This window comes from Pseudonaja textilis, chromosome 13, assembly GCF_049901715.1.
Source record: "Pseudonaja textilis isolate UNSWEBS1 chromosome 13, rPseTex1.2, whole genome shotgun sequence".
Lineage (NCBI taxonomy): Eukaryota > Metazoa > Chordata > Lepidosauria > Squamata > Elapidae > Pseudonaja > Pseudonaja textilis.
In genome coordinates, this window is record NC_142002.1 from 5,067,563 (window position 1) to 5,090,925 (window position 23,363).

Here is a 23,363-nt window from a genome sequence, read left to right on the forward strand (position 1 = left end):
AAGCACAAATGACCCAGTTTTGACTCACAGAACACAGTGCATACGAATTGCCTTTGGTCCCCTCGAAATGCTACATCTGCTTTGAATCCGAACAAATACTGAAAGTTCCTAGAAAATAAGCTCTACTAATTAAGGCTTACCCTGGAGAAAAGAGTGTGCCTGTTTGCACACCCCTGCACACACCCAACAGTGAAGTAGGCAAGAGAGTAAACAAACAAGATAGAGAAATATGTTCTCAAGGAAATGCTTCATAGATGAATCGAAAGCTGCGGCCAGGATTCCTGCCTTCCTGTACACACAGAGAAAGAACATGATTGCAGAATGTGCAGAATGATTGAAAGAGAATCGTGCCTACAAGGTAAAGGATTATTGCAATGCCAACATCCAGACAGGGCTATTTTTCTTTCTGCACACATCGTTGCAGGAGGAGAAGGCAGCAGCCCCGTCCCACGGAGGCCATTAAGGCTGAGCTGATGTATGGAGCCAAAGCAGAGAGGAAAAAAATAACTTACAGACAGCAAAGGGATGGCAACTTTTCCAAGAAAGTCAGGCGGCTTATCTCCATCTTCATCAAACACCATGACTTCGAGAATGTCGTGAATGTCTTTAATAGGGCTGGAAAGAGATGGGCAGAATTAGCCATAGAAAGAAAGAGCTAAGCATTCGGTAATTCAGTCGCGATGGCTTTGAGGTGTTAAAACGTGGGTTTAGAGCAGATGTAATCCCTCAACATACAAGTTGAACATGGATCCAATCACATTAGTTTTACTGCAAATCGTGGGGATGAAGGCGACTTGAGAGATGGTCTAACAACTCACTTGCCTGCTCGCTGTTAAATCTTACCCTCCAGCAAGCCTTCCAAACTGGTGGCCTTTCAAGATAACTCAGGACTATCGCTCCCATAATCCACACACACCCCCACCCCACTGTGGGGGAACTCAGGAAATCATAGTCCCAACATAGGTGGAAGGTATGTTTAAGAAAGCAACGTGACCATAAACCCTGCTGTCATCTACCCAACATTGGTTTTAGTGCTTTCAATCAGCAGTCCCCAAGCTTGGTGGCTTGGAGGCCCAGCGTGGAGGGAAGAGGGGAAACCAAACCGTGTGAACAGCGGGCCGACACACACACACAGCTCAAGTTGTGCGAGCAGCAGGCTGGCAGTCACATGCATGTGGATGCAGCTTGTGCAAGTTGAGCTGCATGCATGGGTACCCACCACTCAAGGGGCCCAGTTACAACTAGACCACGCCCCAGTAATGAACCATGGCTCAGGGGTTTGGGGACCCCTGCTTTAAATGAAGTCAAGTTCATTTTATTTGACATGATCTGCACTATTCCCAGGTTCCTAATATCCCATGAACTCCACCACTGCTTACAGCCTCTCTACTCTTTGGGTTTATGCTGTTTCTTGCAAACCTTCTCCTTTGAGTCTTCTTTCAAGAGGGCCGCCTAGTACTCAACTAAATACTTCAATTTTTTTCCTTGTAACTTGAAGTATACTATAGCATTCTTTTTTCCAACGTTTCTTCCAGCAGGGATACGAGCATGAACTTGCCATCGGTCATGATGGAATCAATGAGTTGGAAGAACTGCCATTTAGCCATCAAGTTCTGCCTCTTCTCAGTGGACCATGTTCCTAGCAGCCAACAGGTCACTGAGAATGTACTACCTGTCTAGATTATTCTACCATCTCCTCTGCTAAAGGTTTCCCTGACTACCTTGCTAATTGTTCGTATTTATGTTATCTGGATTCAAAGCTGAGTGTGCAAAGAAGCATCTTGAGGTAATTAACCCATTTAGTTTAAGACTAATTAAGAGAAAAACTATTAAGATGATAAACATATAAATTCTAGACTGATAAAGCAGAATATTTTTAACTGAGGGTTGAAATGAGGGGTGCTTGTTGCTCTTTGAGCTCGGTGGTTTTCTTTCAGATGTTTTACGATCCAACTAGGTAACATCATCAGTTTGAGTTGACTGACGTTACCTGGTTTGGGTAATGAAAAATCTGCAAGAAAACAACCAAGCTGAGAGAGCACCAAGGACCCCTCAAATTCTAGACTGTGGGTAAATGTCATAATTCTTTTCAAAATAAAATTTAACACACTGCTTCTGGATTTAAAGTACAGATGCTCTAGAGAAGGTATGCCTTAAACTCAATAATAAAATCTCTTATATTTTGAAAGTACCTACATGTCCCTCCAGGACCTTTTCCAAGACTGGTTCCTACTAGGTAGGTTACCTCTCTCTTGGCAAATCTAAGAAATATGCCAGTTATCCCTCAAATCCAGAATTTCAGTTGCAAATCTACTTACAAAGTAAAGACCTGATTCCATTCTGGGTTGAGGTTTTTGTAAACAGTGTAACTCTGAAGTCTGCTGTTCCCTAATTCCAAGACGCAGAAGGGATCGCTTTTGCCTACAGAAACAAACCCAAAAAATATTACGTTCAAGATTTTTTTTTTTCAATGAAAAGAAGCTTGCTGATATTCTAGCTTCTTGAGAGATTCTCCTCTTTGTTTCAGACCCTCCTTTATAGAATTGCATTTATGGGAGATTTAAGCCATGCTGAAGAGAGTGAAAGAGAAATAAAACAATATATACCTGAAAAATCTGCAGCTAACAGATCAACCGCTTTTAAAAGTTTGACTTGCAAAAAACCAATATCCTTCATGTTTTGGAAAGAGTTCCTAAAACTCTGAAAAGAAAATAATGGTTAGAAAAATAATGTTTTGCAAGCTTTTAATTTATGTTTGATGTGTCAGCTTTGAAGAGCACATTTTTCTCAAGTCCAAATAACCAGTTCATTAAGGAAGCCTCATATTAAGTCCTTTTGATTCTTCTGATACTTTTTTTGTAACACACTTAAATAAGAAACTCATGTCTGATTTCCTACTGGTGCACGGTACCATTAAATACTTATAACTACGTTTAAATATAATGTACTGTTTGCAAACATTGTAAATCCAAATGAGAAATGTACACATATGTATATATCCATGTGTATGTGTTTGCATATACATTTTATTTGTGCGTGTTTGTGTGAGCGCATATGGATGAATGGATAGATGAGATAGATCGATAGATATAAATGGATGGAAAGAAGGAGGAGGACAAGGAGGGGGGAGGAGGAGGAGGAGGAGGAGGAGGAGGAGGAGGAGGAGGAGGAGGAGGAGGAGGAGGAGGGGAGGAGGAGGAGGAAGCATAGGATTGATGGATGGATGGATGGATAGATAGATAGATAGATAGATAGATAGATAGATAGATAGATAGATAGATGATAGATAGATAGATAGATAGATAGATAGATAGATAGATAGATAGATAGATAGACAGATAGATAATCCTAACTCTATACGCACTGGAACAGAAATTATAGACCTATCTTTTAGCTGAAAGCAATAATCTGTGTTCACAGAACTCTGTGCTCTTTTGTTTTTTCATTTTCCCCTTTCCTCTACTCTAAAAAAGTGACTAAACACTAAAGTAACTTTTGAGTAAGGTTCCATTCTTTTATTATATAACTTGTAGCAATGACACAGAAGTGCTTGCCCACTATCCTTGGTCCTGCTTGACTCTTGAGAACATTCAAGATGAGTTGGAGGTTGCATTTGGATTGGCAAAAATGGCTGTCAGATTTTTCTATGCCATTTTTATTTATTTATATATTGGAATTTGCCAAACAAAAACTAGAACGAGAATAAGAGAATAAAAATACAATGACAGGGATGATAGGCACGTTAGTACACTAATGCATGCCCCCATTACTGACCCCTTAGTTTTCCCATGAACCTTTGACTCAAGAGGTAGAATCCAAAGCTGCAAGACGATGGATGGAGCACCAAAATGCCCCTTTTGTACCCGCTAAGGGAGGTAAGGCCTTGATCACAGTGCCATGTCTGCCAGACTGCCTCTGTTTCTGTGGATATCCCTGCTTCAGAAGAAAGGAGGATGGGGGAATAACCATCCAGAGACTCACATAACGCTGGACGATCTGCTTTCTTTCACTGGGGTCTCCCAGAGGGCACACGCACAAATCAGAGATGGACACCCCTAAGCAAGGTGCCACAGAGATCACCATCATCAGGAAACCAGGCTGTTTCTCCAGAGGCAATTCCAAAAAGTTGGCTTGTTTTTCAGAGAGTCCTCCAACATCAACTTTGCATCTAAACCATTGGAAGGCAAAAGAAAACACAGTCAGTTCGTACCTGACATCATTATGGTCATCCCTCCATACAAGGCGCTGGGTGCTATACAATGTTCAACATCGGATGGAGGGATAAGAATTTTATATATATTTTTAATATATATATATATTACTGAACTTTTCCACATTAAAAAAAAACTTATATACAATCTTCACAGTATAGTGACATCAAAATTTCCTTTTGGGTCAATATACATATTTACGTTAATTTTTATTCCTACTCTCTAACCAGTTATACCATTTCTCCCAGACCGTATAGTATTCCTTATCTTCTCTATCTTGCAATTTGAATGTGAGTTTGACTGTTTCTGTGCAATCCATTGTTTTCTTTATTATCATACTATCAGGTGGAATGCTATCGAATTTACAACTCTGTGTGTAAGTGATTCTTGCCGCTGTCACTATGTGTATTATAATATATTTCATTTCTTTCGTATATACTCCTGTAATTATTCCAAGGAGAGACATTTCAGGTTTGAGTTCAGTTTGGGAACCAGTGATTTCCAGCAGCCATTTTCTTATTTTATTCCAATATTTTCTTGCTTTGGGGCAAGACCACCACATATGAAAGAAGGTGCCTTGTTTGTATTTGCATTTCCAGCATTCTGGACTCATGTTTCTGTAAATTTTGGGCAATCTTGCCGGTGCTAGATGCCAACAGTAATGGAGGATAAGAATTTATAATGTTCGCTGAAGCCCTCCAAGAAATAGTTACAACTTTTCCACTTCAAAGGACGCAACTAATTTTGCCTTTCTGTCCCAAAATTGGTAGTTCCTTTAATGTCTATGAAGACTCTCAATCATCCAGGTCATGGTTGTCCCAACGGTGCTTTTACCAAAAGGCAACTGGACTTTATTGTGGGAGGGGGGGGGTCCCTTGAAAAGATTTCGCTTCTCATCCAAGAAGCTTCTTCAGTTCTGAAGAGCAGAACAGAACTGAAGAAGCTTCTTGGAGGAGAAGCAAAACTTTTTCAAGGAAAAGAAGAAGAAAGTCCAGCTGCCTTTTGGAAAAAGTACTGTTGGGATAGTTTCTTTAATCCATGTACCCAAAACATTTCTTGCAGAAAAACGCACCCCTGAATAAACTCTGTTTAAGAAAGGAGTGCTCAAAAAGAATTCTTTAATCAGGAACATTATAAGAATCAAATTAGGGAAGATTCCTGTGCAAAGAACAATATTTTTTTTTAATATTAAGAACAAATAACCAAATCAAGAGAACTGACATTCAATGTTACACCTCTGCAGATAAGAAACATCATGGCTGAAAAATGGATGCATTGTGTTTGAATAAACTCTTTAAAAACTTTTAAGAATGGATGGGTCCTTATTTTGAGGCAGATCATCAAGCGGGACCTAATTTGTCTAGTTTAATGAAAAGGAGGACTCAGGGTGACATGATAGCAGTGTTCCGATATCTCAGGGGCTGCCCCAAAGAAGAGGGGAGTCAAGCTATTCCCCAAAGCACCTGAAGGCAGAATAAGAAGCAATAGGTGGAAACTAATGAAGGAGAGAAGCAACCTGGAACTAAAGGGACATTTCCAGACAATTAAAACAATAATCAGTGGAACAACTTGTGTTCAGAATTTATGGGTACTCTCTTTTAAGAAGAGACTGAACACCCATTTGTCTGAAATCACATAGAGCAGTGGTCGCCAACCAGTGAGCACTAGTGGTCTGTGAGAAAATTTTGGAGATCCATAGAGAAATGACACTCTCAAAGCAATTAATCCAGGCTGTGGGAACACAAGGCTGTGCTGAACACATGGCCCGCGGGAACACAAGGCTTGCACCCCTTGCACTGCAAACATGAGGTAGTGAGGGGAGGGGGTAAAGAGCGGAGGGGGGAACTTGCCCCACTCACCCCACGCGCCTGGCCTGGCCACTGGGCTGCTTCTTTCCACTTCTTTCTTCTGCTTTTGGCTGCATGGAAGGAAAGCAGCAAAGGTCTTTCTTTCTCTCCCCCAAACTCCACTAGAAATGAGTCTTTGGGACCCTGCAAGGCATCCTACTCTAAGAGACTGCGCCAGCGTGACAAGTCTCACAAAGACTCATTTCTGGTGGAATTTGGGGGAGAGAAAGAAAGACTTCTGCTGCTTTCCTTGCATGAAGTCAAAAGTCTCTCCCTCTCTCTCCCCCCGAGAATGGAGCTGGAGACGGTATCCTGTGATCCCAAATAAAGAACAATCGATTGGTAGGAAAACAGGGTGGGGAATTTTCCTGCAGCCTTTTTGGGGGGTTTTCCCAGGGTTTCTGGTCTGCGGGACTTAAAATTATGAGTTTGGTGGTCCCTGAGATCCAAAAGGTTGGCGACCCCTGACATACAGTCTATGTCATATATGCTCATCTTTCCACCCCAACACCATTTCTTCCTCCCGAGGAAGACTCCAGGGAACAAACATATGGTGTTGTGGAAAGTTGGATCTGATCACTTGCAGAAAGATTATGAAATTGCAGAACGGATCTAAAATAAGGCTTGTGAGGCTCACAATAGTTCTGGCTATTTGATTCCCAAAAAGAAATTCATCTCTAGCCACTGTCGAGATGCACTGTGGGCTAGTGGCTGCTATACCTTCTCTGTCCCTGACTTCTTCAAAGCACCTGAAGGCAGGACAGGAAGCAACAGAAGGAAACTAATCAAGGAAAGACGCAACCTAGAACTAAGGAGAAATTTCCTGACAGTTAGAACAGTTAATCAGCAGAACTGCTTGCCTCCAGAAATTGTAAATGCTCCAACACTGGAAGTTTTTAAGAAGAGATTGGGCAACCATTTGTCTGAAATGCTATAGGGTTCCCTGCCTAAGCAGTGGGTTGGACTAGAAGACCTCCAAGGCCCCTTCCAAATCTGTTATTCTATTTTAGAAATGGGACAGCCCGCCCTTCCAAAAAAGGGCTCTAAATGGGTCACCACCTTATCTCAGTTTTCATGACGATGCACTCCAGACGATTGCTTCCAGAAAGCAGCATTTGCCATTTTAGGGGGAGGAAAAATGCATTTCTTTTAAAGATACACACACACACACACACACACACACACACACACACACACACACACACCATTGAAGTCTTCAAAAGTGGATGAAAAGGGAGGAAGGGGAGGAAATTCTTCTCAGATTTGTAGCAGTGAGAAGACCAGTGGTGTGAGCATTCAAAGCTCTTTTGTTTGGAAGCAAATGGAGCACAACTTCCAGGGAACTCTGCAGATTTCAGCTCTTACAGAAGATAAATACTTGAAGCTTCAGAACCCTGCCGGGTATTTGCAGGAGTCAAGTTTTTGGATGGTGAGAGAGAAATTGGAACAGATTTTGACAGAGGAAGGCCTGTGCAAAGGGTTTTGTTTAAAGCAAGGACTTGTTAAGGTGTTTCCGGAGGAGGAGGAGGAGGAGGAGGAGGAGGAGGAGGAGGAGGAGGAGGAGGAGGAGGAGGAGGAGGAGGAGGAGGAGGAGGAGGAGGAGGAGGAGGAGGAGGAGGAGGAGGAGAAAAGGAAGAGCATCTCCTGGGGGCTTCTGCTTGGGAAATGGAACATGCCTCCATCCCGAGGAGACTCTAGAGCCTGAACCCTTGCTGTCCATCTGCCATGACGTACAAAAACTTTTCATTTCTAAATAGCTGGTTTTGAAGAAGAAAGGAAGGCACAAAACCCCGGAGGTTTCAGCAATCTCCTGGCAAAATCTTCTGAATGCTTCCTTTTTAATAGGGTTTCAGTCAAGAGAATGAAAGCATCTCAAAATGTCTGTGGAGATTCTCAGTCATCGATGTCTCAAAGGTGTTCCTTTTTTTCTTCTTCAAAAGACAACTGAACTGGTTTTTTTCCTTTGAGGAGGAGGAGGAGGAGGAGGAGGAGGAGGAGGAGGAGGAGGAGGAGGAGGAGGAGGAGGAGGAGGAGGAGAAGAAGAAGAAGAAGAAGAAGAAGAAGAAGAAGAAGAAGAAGAAGAAGAAGAAGAAGAAGAAGAAGAAGAAGAAGAAGAAGAAGAAGAAGAAGAAGAAGAAGAAGAAGAAGAAGAAGAAGAAGAAGAAGAAGATGTTTGACTTCTCATCCAAGAAGAGGGAAGGATTAGTTCTGTCAGGAGAGAGGGAGTGGGTTGGAAGGATCTTGTTTCTTACGTTCTGGTCATTAGCACTCTCCCTGAAAGCTCTTGAGGCCACTTGAGAATTTAGCTGTGCCCTCAGGGTCACCTGTATGTGCAAATGGGGAGAAAAATCTTCTTGGAACTGCTGAAAGGACAGCATTATGGACAGGAAACCGTGTTGTAGACAGAACACCTCAACATGAGAATGACTTCTTCATGGACAACCATGTCCATTCCACCTTCATCTCTTGAAACCTTGCACTCAACTGCACAGTCTGTTAGAGACAAACTAAGTATATTCGAACTGAACTGATTCATATTGGTGAAATGTTGCTCCTTACATAGTTGATAATTTGAACCAAAGGTGTTTTTTCAGGAGGCAATTGGATTTTCTTTTCTTTTTTTTTTCTTTTGAAGATGTTTTGCTTCTCATCCATCTATTCCTGAAGACGCTTCTCGGGTGAGAAGTGAAACATCTTCAAAAGAAACAACAAGAAAGTCCAGTTGCCTCCTGAAAAAGCACCTCTAGACAACCATGACCTGGATGATGGAGAACCTCTACAGACTCATACTTTGAAGGGAGCATGACGAAGAAGGAATGAAAGAACCAAAGTGTGCATGAGGAACTGATATTATGAGATTCTTCTGGGTGGATATGAAAGTAGCTCCTTGGTTGTGACACTTGAACATTGCACCGCAGCGCACAAGGATAGTGAAACAAGCCGGAAGGATGGGGAGAGGTAAAAATGTACACTTTATAAATGCTTGTTCAGTTGGAGCTTGTACTTATCATTTATAATAAGATAAAATGTAATAAGATGATTATTATTGTTTTGTCATAAGACTGTTATCTTCCAGGGAATCTTAAGCTCCTCAGAAAATTGTCCTGACAATTTCATCTGAACAGATAAAGATCAGCTCCAAAGTTCCTATGTTATGGAACTTTCTATCCAATTTTAATTATAGAATAACACAGTTGGAAGGGACCTTGGAGGTCTTCCTAGTCCAAGCCTGTATCATTCTGGACAAAGGGCTGTCCAGTCTCTTCTTAAAAAACCTCCAGTGATGGAACACCCACAACTTTTGGAGGCAACTTGTTCCACTGATTAAGCGCTCCCACTGACGGGAAATTTCTCCTTATTTCTAGGTTGCATTTCTCCTTGATTAGTTTTCACATTTTACTTCTTGCCCTGCCCTCGGGTGCTTTGGAAAATAGCTTGACTCCCTCTTCTTTGTGACAGCCCTTCAAAATTTGGAACACTGCCATCACGTCACCACTAGTCCTTCTCTTCAATTAGACTACCCAGTTCCTACAATCTTTCATCATATGTTTTAGTCTCCATTCTCCTAATCATCACTGTTGCTCTTCTCTGCACTCTTTGTAGGGTCTCAGCAACTTTTGGGGATCACGGTGACCAAACTGGACACAGTATTTCAAGTGTGGTCATACCAGTGCAGGGTAAGGCATTAAACCTCACTAGGACAAAGGTCTTCTGATGTGAAAAGGAGATTAGGTTAGAAACGGTTAGGAGTGGTGAAAGACCTACAACAGAGGCTGTCAGTTTCAATATTTAATTTTTATTTCTGGTGTGACTTGGCCAATAAAGAATTCTATTCTATTTATATTCTTATTTGCTTGATTGTACCGCTTAGCTAAGGAACTGTAACTACAGTCCACATTGGTCGCCAAACAATTCCAGGGCACGGATCCATGGAAAACATATCAAGACATGGTCATATTTAAAACCGCGGACTAATTGAATTGAACTGATTCAGAAAGAGGAGGAGGCGGCAAGGGGAGAAGGACTTTGCTAAGAGCCAAACGCATCTTGAGTTTAATGTACAATCAAGCTGTTTAATTACTTGGGAGTCTAATTGTTTGCACAGTAATTATTTCTCCCTGTCTAAGCAATAGAACCATCCTTTCCCTGTCTTGCAATAGAAGGCAAGGGAAGCCAGCAGCAGCTGTTCCAAACAAGGACCAGAGCACAACATAAACCCGCCATGGTCATGCTTTCAAAACGGTTTCCCCATGGCGAGAGACTCCCACCTCCGTTCTAACTGCTTGCAACTATTTAACACCAGAATGGCTGCAACCATATTGCCTTTTGCCAGTCCTCTGCTGGTAATAAGCCAGCCGTATAGAACTGGCGGGTGGGGAGTCGGGGAGAGTGGGAAGAAGTAGAATCTCGTAAAGCTTAAAGAGGCAATCCGTTCGGGAACCCGCAGGAGACATCATAGAGAAGTCAAAGGGAGGAACCCTTCACGGTGGGAGTAGCCACTTGCCAAGAAGCGGAGGGGGCTAAGAAGTTTGTGGCACCGCCATCTTCATGGGGCCTGCGCAAAGGAAAAGTCCCAGGCTCAGAAATGTTTGCGTTTGTTATCACTTCCTGTTCTATTTAATGAAAGAGACACGGCTCTTAACGTTTCAGTAAAATTCTCTTGGGCAGTGACAGAAGTGAAAGGCCTTTGATCTTATCTCCCCTCCTTTTTAGCACCTGACTGGTTCCAGGGAGAGGCAGGAATTTACCCCCCCACACACACACACACAGGATAAAGGGAGATGCCAGAGGTGGGATGTACATATCTGAGGGTGATCTTCCTTTCTGGATTTCACAGGAACCTCAGCATCAAAGCTCAGGGCAGAAGCATCACAACCTGCATATCTGCACTGGAAGGACACATGCTAAAACCAACACAGATGAAAACCACACCTCTGAGCTCACACTAAGGGTCAGTCCCCTTATAAAATCAAGCCTCTGAACTCCACTTTCTCTGTAAAAAGGTAAAGGTTCCCCTCGCACATCCCTGCTAGTCGTTTCCAGCTCCAGGGAGCGGTGCTCATCTCTGTTACAAAGCCAAAGAGCCAGCACTGTCCAAAGACACGTCCGTGGTCCTGTGGCTGGCAGGACCAAATGCTGAAGGCGCAAGGGAACGCTGTTCCCTTCCCACCAAAGTGGTCCCTATTTTTCTACTTGCATTTTTTACGTGCTTTTGAACTGCTAGGTTGGCAGAAGCTGGGACAGGTCACAGGAGCTCACTCCGTTATGCAGTGCTAGGGATTCTAACTGCCAAACTACCGACTTTTTTGATCGACAAGCTCTGCGTCTTGGCCACTGAGCCTCTGTAGCTACCCCGAAAAGAAATCTCTTTGTTCTTGGGAATAAAATGAATCTCCTTTCTCTACAGCGTGTCTGCATTTCATTTTGGATTTCTTCTTCGGTTCCACCTCGGTTCATGGAACCCTCAAATTATTCTTCTAGCAGCAGGTTGCAATAGCCCCATGCGTATTTTGTGACAGGGTTGTTGAAGGATTTGCATGAATACCCTTCCTTTCAGGGTGTCCTTCTCTCTCCTGGAATTTGCAGCCTGCTTGGCTTCCTACATTAAACCTCAAAGATTTTTACACAGGGAACACCTCCCATGGATAAACACTCTGCTCCATTCAGTTGCCCAGACTCCACCCCGCAAGGGATTATGGGGTTGTTAAAAGATTATGACGATCTTCCACTAGCACACATGGAGACACCAGTGTTAAGTGACTGAAGATGATCACGGAGGATCAATGACTATTTTGACAGAAAGTTCCATATTTTCTCCATCATAGAAGAATACCAAAAGGGCAGTTGACTTGTGGAGAGGACAACCATGTTTCTGCCCAAACTGAGAAGCTCTTTAGTTGCAGCTGGACTGTACCACTACAACTCACAGAATTACCTTGGATAGTTCTTCCAAAATAGAGGGTTCTGTACAATTAGAAACCCTGTGAGCTCAGTCCTGTTGTTGACCTACACAAGGCTTGAGTGAGATTTTGAGAAGCTTCAGTTCTCAGGTTCTTGATGGAAAAACCACAACAGAGAGAGATATCCAGAGACTTATCTAGAGAGCCACATTTTACTGTACACTGTCTTCCAAAGCTTTGCAAAACACGTTTAATGGCAATAAAAGAAGACAACTTACATTCCCAAAATTTCTTCGTGCTTTTTGTTATCTTTTCCCCAGATCTCAATTTCCAATACATCTTTCCTGTCAGAGAAGTAATGAAAATCAAACTGTTCCCTCCACTGTGGATTTGCACTCTTACACAGCGTCTGGAAAACACAGAGTGATAAGATTTATCGTTCTTTAAAAAAAAAGATTGCAGCTTTCATATATATATATTTTTAAATGTACCCACCGAAAAAGGGAGGCAAACTTTTAAGACCAACAAGTACGAAGAGGGAACAGCTGTCTTCTACAACACAGCAGGGAAATGGGGGTGGGTGGGTGAAACCCCTTTTTATACTACGCGTGGGAGAATTTAAACTTCTGACATCGAAACCAAAGGGCCATGCATACTTGCCTATCCGAGGAAACAGTTAAGTTGCTTCAGAAGGCAGAGAGAGCTGGGGCAGACATTGTACTTGTTTTCATTCCATTAAATCCAAATGTATTTAATACGGTTAATGTAATCACCCTATTAAACACAAAAAGGCTTTTTGGGGGAGTGGGGGGGGCTTGAAGCATGATGGGTGTTATAGCCAGTGGGGACTGTCTATTTGGATTAGAAAGGCTGGAGAAGGGATAGGAGCTCTCCAAAGCTTATTTGTCAGTAAACAAAAGTGTTGGTAATTCTCGGTTTTGCTCCTTTTCTTTATTTCAGCATTTTGGCCAGGTTGGTATCCTCCAAGTGCTGGGACTTCAAAGCCCAGAATTCTTAGCTGGGAATATGCTGGATGGGGGATTCTGGGAATTGAAATGAACTCATCTGGAGGGTGATTCAGGTGATGTAGAGAAAGATCCTTGTCTATGAGCCACGGTGGCACAGTGGTTAGAGAGTGTGGTACTGCAGGCTACTTCTGCTGACTGCCGGCTGACTGCAATTTGGCAGTACAAATTTCACCAGGCTCAAGGTTGATTCAGCCTTCCCTCCTTCCAAGATGGGTAAAATGAGGACCCAGATTGTTGGGGGCAAGAGGCTGACTCTGGAAACTGCTTAGAAAGGGCTATAAGAGCACTGTAAAGCTGTATATAAGTCTAACAACTGAATGAAAAACTGCTGAAAAACTGAATGAAAAACTTCTACTGCTGCACCATAGAGAGTATTTTAACTTACTGCACCTCTGTATGGTTTGCCAATTGCACAAGGGCAGATAGGAAAGCACTCCAGAGGGTGAACATCATTGCCCAGAGGATCATGGGTTACCCTCTCCCCTCTTTGGAAGAGCTTTATAGCTCCTGTTGCCTTAAGAAAGTTCAAAACATCCTCAAAGATCCATCTCATCCTGGGAACCCCCTTTTTTGAAGTATTACCATCTGGCAGACAGTACAGGATAATAAAAACAAGGACAAACAGGCTGAAAAACAGCTTCTATCCCAGGGCAGTAACTCTGTTGAATTCTACTATATAGTGCAGTGTTGGTGCGGTGTGGCGGGTTTTCGGTTCAGTGTGTGGAGGTTGAAGGATGTGTGTTTGTGTTTATTTTCATGGTCATGATGTGCACTGAAGAAGGTGTTTGATTTCATGGTATGAGGTGCAATGACAATTAAGTAAACAAAACTAAACTAAAGCGCTATTGCTACATCAGAGTTTTCCAATCTTTCCGAGTTGGCGGCCCTGAGTGGATGGCAGGGGGAAAGGTTTTGTGGGAGGGGTAGGAGCGGGCACATACCTATGCATCTATACAAATACCCGCCACTCGTGCGACTGGGGGCATGAGTGCCCCCGCCCACAACACTTCCAGTGACAGTTGCACGAATGGCTGCGAGCACCCATGTGACGCTCACACGAGTGAGACTGTGCGCATACACATATGTGCGTGCACCAGCCAGCTGCTCACATGGCCCAGTGGCCAATAGCCTGTGGCCCAGTAGTTGGCTGTGGCCCACAGGTTGGGGATCTCTGGTCTACATAGAAAGTAGCATGATCTCGTATGATACAAATCCATACATTAAATTATAGTTCAGGTCTGACTGACTTTCCGTTGGATGGACTTGCTTCAGATCACACCTGTTGGCAGCACACCTGTCTCAAGCATGCTTACCCGACTTTTGAATTTTTCCTGGCCCATTTTCAACAAAACGAAGATGCAGGTCATGCCCGCCATGGGGATATTCCTTCCTTCCAGTAAAGCCACAGTAACTGTGCCATTCCACAACTGGTTTTTTTGCAGCGTGTCGACCAGCCTGCTGGTTCTCATGAAACTTGCCTAAAATTGGGGGAAAAAAATAAAAATACAATTTGAGAAGCTGAAAGGAGGAGTATGTCACTGAAGGCTCAAGGCGGGATTGCACAACCATTTGTCTGAAACGGTACAGGGTTTCCTGCCTAAGCAGGGGGTTGGGCTAGAAGACCTCCAAGGTCCCTTCCAACTCTGTTATTTACATTTGATCGACTGGGCCAAAGGTGTTTAAAGGTTGTTCATGGCAACTGGACTAAATGAAAAGAAGGAATATACAACCTCACCAAGAGGAACAACCAAATTATTCTGTTTGTACCATGTAGATATTCCTCCATTCACTCATCTACAAACTGTTCCATCTAGTTTCTGTGCTTATTGATATACAGTATTTAAAGAGGAAAAAAAAAACATTAAAAGGTACGTTTATTTTGTCTCCGAATGTGACTTTTCTCCTGGACGCTCCCTCAGGCATGAGGTTTAGAGGTCAGCGGTGCCCATCATTGTGAGTTTGCGCTTCCTGATTTGTCCTCAACTGTCATTACTCTTATTACCCTTGGTTGGTTTGGTTTAAATGCTATGTACGCTACAGCTCACGATTGTGAGATAGGTGACTGCATCAACTGATTACATAAATATATAGATTTTTTAAAAAATGTTCTGAATTCCTTAAGTATTCCACAGCATCTTTCCAACATCTCAAAGTTGACTTTTTAAGGTTTTTTTTATCATCTCTTTTGAACATTGCCCTTAGAGAGGGCCGTAAAAGCACTGTAAAGCAGTGTATAAGTCTAACAACTGAATGAAAAACTGCTGGTGACCTTCTACTGCTGTACCATGTAGAGCAGGGGTGTCCAACCTTGGCAACTTTAAGACTTGTGGACTTCAACTCCCAGAATTCCTCAGCCAGCAAAGCTTTCGGCAAAGCTGGCTGAGGAATTCTGGGAGTTGAAGTCCACAAGTCTTAAAGTTGCCAAGGTTGGACAGCCCTGATGTAGAGTATCTTAACTTACTTGAATTCTACCGTATAGCGCAATATTAATGCAGTATCAGGGGGTTTTTCAATTCAATTGCATGGAATACGAAAGATATGCGTTTATTTTCATAGTCATAACGTACACTGAAGATGGTATTAAATTTTGTTGTATGAGGTGCAATGACAATAAAGTAAACTAAAAACAAAACAAAACTGGTATGTAGACCAGAGGTGGTATGTTCAGCAGGTTCTGACCAGTTCTGGAGAACCGGTAGCGGAAATTTTGAGTAGTTTGGAGAACCGGCAAATATTACCTGACTTGAGAGTTCACAATATCTTTCCCCTGCCACGCTCACCAAGCCACACAGCCCACAGAAACGGTAGTAAAAAAAATTTGAATGCCACCACTGATGTAGTCATTGTTTATCTCTACGTGCCTGTTGGCGGCCAATATGTTTGAGTGCCAGGCTTTCAGAAATTCTCTTAGCGTTTTTGGACTTCGTTTGGTCCAGAAGGGAGTTTGTTGCTAAGTTCCCTAGCAACCCCTCCCTTCTAAAGCATCCTTCCTTGTTTTCAGATCTCCACTAAGCTTTTTATAAAACCACATTAGCTTCTTCTACTACCTTTTCCCCCCCCCACCTTAGAATCGTTTGCCAAACACTTCCACTTCAAGCTCCTTTTTGCAGTAGCTTCTCCTGCCCTGCAATTCCGCTTATCGCTGCTCTGAGATTAAAACCCTTCTTATTAACAGGGAGGATACTCGGAGGAATAGCTGCAAATAGAGGCTGGACCATTTATTTATTTACAGAGCTGGTAGGCCACACCAATCTCCCAACACCGAACAGCCTACAAGCCTCTGATGTATAATTAGTTTTAAGCCATATAGTCAGTGAAAAAAAACAAACAAACCAACCAACCAGCTACCACATAATGTTCTTATGGAACTGGGAATCCTGAATGGAAGCGTTAACAATAACAATAAAAGACTCAATCTCGTGACCCAAGAGGAAGTGACAACAAAGCAATTCACCCGGATTTGATGGAACAACCAGGTTGTCCCCAATTTCCTAAAAGGCAGAGGAGGGAAAAGTGTGATCACATATGGGGGAGGAAGAGCACAATTTCAGAGGAACTGAGGAGGTACACTTGTGGCAATTCCCCAGTCGAGGTAAACTTGCTGGACAGACAGATGATACCGGGAGAAAGTGGTCGCTGAGATACCCAAAAGACGAAAAAGCTTAAAAGTGACAAGCAATACCTTGAATTGCACCTAGAAGCCAATTGGCCACCAACAGCAGCTGTTGATACAGACGTGATATGCAAGAGCCTTGAGATGCACCCACCGTGGCTTGAGCCCCTGCGCTCTAATCAGTTGTAGCTTTTGAACAATCTTCCAAGGCAGCCCCTTGAAGAGCGTATTGCAATAGTCCAACTGGGAAATGGCTAAGAGAGATGACCAAACAACAAAGACTGGGAGCTAAACTTACGATGAACCTTAAGGAGTTCATCGAGGAGACAAGCAACCTGGAATTCAGGAGAAACTTCCTAACAGGGAGGACAATTGACCAGTGGAACAGAAGTTGCCTTCAGAAGTTGAGGGTGCTTCATCATCACTGGAGGTTTCTAAGAAGAGCCTGGAAAGTCTCTTGTCTGAAATGGGACAGGATCTCCTCCTTGACCAGGGGGCTGGTCCCTTCCAGGTCCCTTCCAGCTCTATTCTGGTTCTAAGGAACTAGCCTATTGAAGAAAAGGATGACATGATAGCTGTCTTCCAGTACCTGAGGGGGTGTCACAGAGAAGAGAGGACTGACTTATTTTCTGAGGCACCAGAAGTAGGACAAGAAGCAATGGGTCGGAAGCTCGTTCGAGGGAGATCTGTCTAGAGGAGAACTAAAGAGAAGTTCCCTGACAGTGAAAACAAGGAATCGGTGGACTAGCTTACCTTCAGAAGTTGTGCGTGCTCCATCACAGGAGGTTTTCCAGAAGAGATTGCACAACCATTGGTGCATGATGGAATTAGGTCTCCTGCCTTGAGGGTTGAACTAGAAAACCTTCAAGGTCCCTTCCAGCCCTATAACTCAATGAGTGACCGTGAGCAATCTCAGCTGTTCCAAGACAGGTCACATTGGATGCAGAAGAGGGAACAGGGCAAAGGCCCCCTTGGCCCCCAGGAGCAGGAGGGACGAGTCTAAGAGCATCTCGAAACATGACCCAGCTCTCTCCGGAGGAAGTCGTAGCCCGGTTCGGAGGGAATAAAGGGCATCTCCCTGGAATTGACAAACCTGTAACTTTGAATGGTCATCAAACAAACTGTTGTAAGTCAAGGACTACCTGTCCTTCAGCGCTCGGACAGATCTTTTTCCTCCCTTACAGCAGAAAACTCTGCCCTCCCTCCCATTTTCCTGTTTCACTATCCTTTGAGGTGGGAGAGGAAGGAAGGAAGGAAGGAGGGAGGGTAAGGGAGAGAGGGAGGGTAAGGGAGGGAGGGAGGATGAAAGAAAGGAAGGAAGGAGTGAGAGATGATGGAAGGAAGGAAGGAAAAGGGAGGGAAGGAGGAACGAAGAAAGAAGAAAGGGAGGAAGAGTAAGGGAGGGAGGAAGAATGAAAGAAAGAAGAAAGAAAGAGCGAGGGAGGAAGGAAGAAAGAAAAGGAAGAAAGAGGGAGGGAGGGAGGGAGGGAGGGAGGGAGGAGGAAGGAAGGAAGGAAGGAAGGAAGGAAGGAAGGAAGGAAGGAAGGAAGGAAGGAGTGAGATGATGGAAGGAAGGAAGGAAGGGTAAGGGAGGGAGGAAGAAAGAAAGAAAGAAAAAAAGGAAGGACGGAAGGAAGGAGTGAGAGGTGATGGAAGCAAGGAAGGAAAAGGGAGGGAAGGAGGGAAGGAGGAAGGAAGGAAGGAAGGAAGGAAGGAAGGAAGGAAGGAAGAAAGAAAGAAAGAAAGAAAGAAAGAAAGAAAGAAAGAAAGAAAGAAAGAAAGAAAGAAAGAAAGAGGAAGGGAGGAAGGAAGGAAGGAAGAAAGAAAGAAAGAAAGAAAGAAAGAAAGAAAGAAAGAAAGAAAGAAAGAAAGAAAGGGAGGGAGGGAGGGAGGAAGAAAGAAAAGGAAGAAAGAAAGAAATAGGGAGGGAGGGAAGAAGAAAAGGAAGAAAGGAAGAAAGAAGGAGGAAGAGAGGGGGAGGGAGGGGAATGGAGGGAAGGAGGGGGGAGAGAGAGAGAGAGGGAGAGAGGGAGGGAGAGGGAGAGGAAGAGAGATGAGAGAAATGTCAGCCAAAGATCAAAGCTGCAATCGGCCAATTGCCTAACGGAAAAGCAGCCTGCACTTCCCCGAAATATGTTCTACAGTAAAATAACTGTGTGGCTCCCAATCTTCCCCCCCCCCCTCTGGCTTTTTCAAGCGGAGTGTTTGTCTTGGAAAGGGCTCTTCCTCGCTTCTCCATAAAAAGCAAGTCCCACTCAAGCTCTGGGAGGGTCCACGGAAACGGAGTCTAAGGCTGGCCATTAAAAAAAAAGAGAAAGAAAGAAAGAAAGAAAGAAAAAGAAAAAGAAAAGGGACCAGGAGATGGCTTCCATATGGCCGGACAGCAGGGGAGTGAAAGGGCCAAAGTCTACAGCCGGCTACATTTGGCGAGGAGCTCCTCGGTCTTCCCATGGACACTCGTTGCATTACGGAAGAACATCTGGATTATTGCTTGCAATGTCCCTGGGAAATATCCATTCCCCCATCAAAGGGCTTTATCTATCGGCGCTGCACTTTGAACATTTCAGCGCATAAGGCAGCCTGGTTTGAAGCGGCACTTGCCGCCTTCCCATCCAAAGCCATTCCTCCCACTGTTTTTGGAACACACACACACACACACACACACACACACACACACACACACATGCAAGGCCTCCCTTGGTTTTTCTTTCCCCCTCCCCTCCTTGTCCTGGGTTGCGGGGGAGGGGAGAGGAAAGGAGGGGGTTTTTTTGAAGAGAGTTCCCAAAAAGGCATCATTTTGGAATTACTTTTTTATTTTTTTCCCCTCCCTTGAAAGACTCCATGGGTTCCTGGAATGAAACGCTTGGAGAGGGGAGGAAAAGGGGAAGGGAGAAAACGAAGAGCGCGGGGAAGGGAAGAGGGGGAAGAAAAGAATAATATTTGGGGTTTTAAATCAGAAGGCGGCATCACTAGCCAGAAAGGAGGCTCCAAAAACGGGCCGTAGAGGACGGCCTTTATTTAGGAAGCTGACGCAAACTCGTGGGATAGCAGGCAGACTTTGGAAGGGAACCAGATTTTATGAGGAAAGAAGCTGGTAAAAGCAAAAAATGGATCTTCCCATCTCACACGCAAGACTGATTGATCGATTGATTGCTTATAGAATAGAATAGAATAGAATAGAATAGAATGGAATGGAATGGAATGGAATGGAATGGAATGGAATGGAATAGAATAGAATAGAATATTGGAATGGGAATGGAATGGAATGGAATGGAATGGAATGGAATGGAATGGAATGGAATGGAATAGAAGGATAGAGTAGAAGAGTAGAGTAGAGTACAGTAGAATAGAATAGAATTAGAATAGAATAGAATAGAATAGAATAGAATAGAATAGAATAGAATAGAATAGAATAGAATAGAATAGAATAGAATAGAATAGAATAGAATAGAATAGAATAGGAATAGGAATAGGAATAGAACAGAACAGAATAGAATATTGGAATGAGAAATGAGGAATGGAATGGAATGGAATGGAATAGAATAGAATAGAATAGAATAGAATAGAATAGAATAGAATAGAATAGAATAGAATAGAAAAAAGCTGGAAGGGACCTTGGAGGTCTTCTAGTCCAGCCCCCTGCTCAAGCAGAAGAACCTATACCATTTCAGACAAATAGCTACCCAATCTCTTCTTAAAAGCATCCAGTGTTGGGAGCACCCATGATTTCTGAAGGCAAAGGTTAATTTTCTTCACTGTTAGGACGTTTCTCCTTAACTCCAGGTTGCTTCTCTCCTTGGTTAGTTACCATCCATTGCTTCTCGCTCTGCCTTCAGGTGTTTTGGAGAATAGCTTGATTCCCTCTTCTTTGGGGCAGCCCCTCAAATACTGGAATACCACTATCATGTCACCCTTATTCTCCTTTTCTTTAGACTTAACCAAACCCAAATCCTGCAGTTCGATGATTGATGTTTCGTATTTCTAAACTGCCCCAAAGAGGGACTCTGGGTGGTATAAAACACAATATAATCCATAAATAAAACAATGAGCAGATAATCCTCGACTTGCAACAGTTTGTTTAGTGACTGCTTGAAGTTACAAAGGTTCTGAAAAAGTGACTTATTACTGCTTCTAATGCTTACGACTGTCGTGGCGTCTCCAGGGTCATGTATTCAAAATCCAGACACTTGGCAACGGACATTTTTTATGACGGTTGCAGTGTCCTGGGGGTCGTGTGATCCCCTTTTGCGACTTTCTGACAAGCAGTAGGGAAGCCACGCGAGACTTATCCAAGCTAATCTTTTGACCAAGCCCTCATTTATTGGAGAGCAGTAAGTTCGGAACAAATAAGAGCATTCTGCTGGAATTCAAGCTTAAATTTCGGAAGAAGGTCGTGCCTTTTTCAGTGCGTCCTAACAGAACTCGCAAATAGCCAGAACGCTTGATCCAGGGGTGGGATTCAAAAAATCTCAGCAACGGGTTTGCTGCCTGGTTGCTGGGAGGGCGTGGCCATGGTGGGCAGGGCCGACTGGAACTTCCTATTTCCAGCTTCCGGTGGGGTCCAGAGCCTGGGGGAGGCCATTTTCACCCTCCCAAGGGTCCAGAGGCCTTCCCAGGACCTCTAGGAGGGAGAAAAACAACCTCCCCTGGAAGTGGTGGGGTTCAAATATTGTTGCCACCGGTTCGGTGGGCGTGGCTTGGTGGGTTAGGCCTTCGCGGGCGTGCACGCACTTTGCACAGGCGCAGAGGTGTTCTAACTCGCCTCCTGCAACCCTGCACGATCTCCCGGTCGCTTCAGCAGCTGCCGCGTCGCACTCTTCTGTGCCGCGCAAAGCAGCTGCGCTTCAAATTCAGCGGATCAAAGTGAGTCTGGGAGTCCAGGCGGATGGGTGGGCCCAACAGCACAGTGGTGGAGAGAACTGGTTTGGTCTCCGCTGCTCATCGCTCCTACCGGCTCACCAGAACCGGGCCGAACCAATCGAATACCACCACTGTCCCCCGAACCAGCTGCAACTTTAACCTCCGGTTCGCCCAAACTGGTCCAAACCGGTAGAATCCCACTCTTGGCTTGATCCACAAGTTGGGTTATCTGTGATTGTGCTTTGCTTTAGATGTTTTCACAAACACTCAAAACGCAAAACTTCTGATGTGTTGAGACCGCCGCGACGGTGGAAGCTGCCCCAACCGAGAGGAAGACGCCTTTCAAACGCCTGTCCTTTCAAAGATGTGACAGGGGGACAAAAAGAGACCCGCGAAGAGGTCAAAGCAGCAACCCAACTCAAAAGGGAAAATGGTTTGCGGCTCTTGTTGGATGCCTCGGTCCTCCCCCCCCTCCCCTCCCCTAGCTCTGCTCATTAGGCAGGATAACCATTCCGGAGAAGTATTTTTTTTTCCCCCATAGGAGGGTTGGGGAGGAATTAGACAAATGAAAGGAGGCAGGTGAACACTCATGCAGTAGAATTCCATAGTTGTTTAAAATGCTTCAACAGGATGATAGCCCAAAGCGGAATTCTGGAGATGGACAAATAAAAATAAGAAAGCCAGTGAGGTGGGACGGGATGCAACACCAGGGGGAGACGGGCTTTCTTCTTTGGCCTTGCTTCAACTCCTTATCCGTTTCTCTGGCCAATTTATCCAATTATTTGGACACCAAGGTGGCAATCAATTTGGTTTGGCTCCTGCACACGTGGCCCAGGAAGGGGGAAAGGCCAGGAGTTCACATCCCTAGAGCGAAAAAGCCTTCGCCCGCTTGGTGCCCACTGAGTGTGCAAAGCGCGCCCCGTCCTGCAAAGGTTTCCAGCACTTTACACAAAGCAAACCTGAGATTAGAGGCTCTAATGAGGCTGTTCGCAACTGCCTCTTGCATGCAAAATCTCCCAAGGAAACCACTGGCTCAGAAAGGAGCAAATCTGTTTCTACTTCCTTTCCTTCCATCATTCCACGGATTTCATAAAGGGCTTATTCCAGTTATTACCGTCTCACCCCGCAGTCAAAATACAGCTAAAACTCACATGGGGATGGCGAAAACTGAAAATTAATTAAATGTTTACCCATTATCGTCACTTATGCAATGATAAGAGAAACTAGGTCCTATCAATGGGGGTAGGCTGGCAGAGTCACTTGATTTGAGAAAGAGGCAGTGCAAAATAAATTAATGATCCAAAAGATAATTATGGATTGCTTAACAGATGAACAATCACACACAAAAAAAAACCCAAACATTTCCTGAGCGTTAATAGATTCAATAAGAAAAACTTTGGCTGCTAGAATAGGGAATTCCCTTTTTTTTCCTACATATATTTCATGGTTTGGGAGGATATCCAGAGCATGCAAAGATAAAAAATTGCCATGGGAAGGAAAGTTATCAAGTTTTGGTATTCTCTTAAATCTCTCAAGACAATCCTATACTAAGTGTTTACAATTATGATTTTCTAAAAGGGTAGACACACTTCCAGGCAAATTTATAAACTTCAGGCATAGACCAATTTCCATTTTCTGTGCGGTCACACAAAACGTAAGGCTATTTTGGGGGAATAAAGGAATGAGCCTAGAGACAGAGGCTGAACCTTTGCAGATTTAACATCCCTTTTTCCATGTTTAACATTTTTTAAATATTTATTTCTGTATAATTGTTTCCCATTTTACCGAAGAAAAGTCTTAGGATAACCCAAGAATTTTTAAAGTAAGCAGCAGATGAATCCACATTCTGGGTAAACAGAACTGCTTACAACGTTATGAATTTTGTATCTGTTTAATTCCGAAGA

General features: G+C 43.8%; 1 protein-coding gene across 1 annotated transcript in view; it reads right to left on the reverse strand.

The window, feature by feature from the left end:
- MCTP2 (multiple C2 and transmembrane domain containing 2) overlaps positions 1 to 23,363 on the reverse strand; it is a 137,824-nt gene that overhangs the window by 53,601 nt on the left and 60,860 nt on the right. Inside the window, exons 9-14 of the mRNA XM_026709428.2 lie at positions 14,300 to 14,464; positions 12,237 to 12,367; positions 3,982 to 4,168; positions 2,607 to 2,700; positions 2,319 to 2,421; positions 513 to 615 (exon numbers count right to left, since the gene is read on the reverse strand). Of these exons, the coding sequence (XP_026565213.1) occupies positions 513 to 615; positions 2,319 to 2,421; positions 2,607 to 2,700; positions 3,982 to 4,168; positions 12,237 to 12,367; positions 14,300 to 14,464 (783 nt within the window). The remainder of the gene's footprint in view (positions 1 to 512; positions 616 to 2,318; positions 2,422 to 2,606; positions 2,701 to 3,981; positions 4,169 to 12,236; positions 12,368 to 14,299; positions 14,465 to 23,363) is intronic.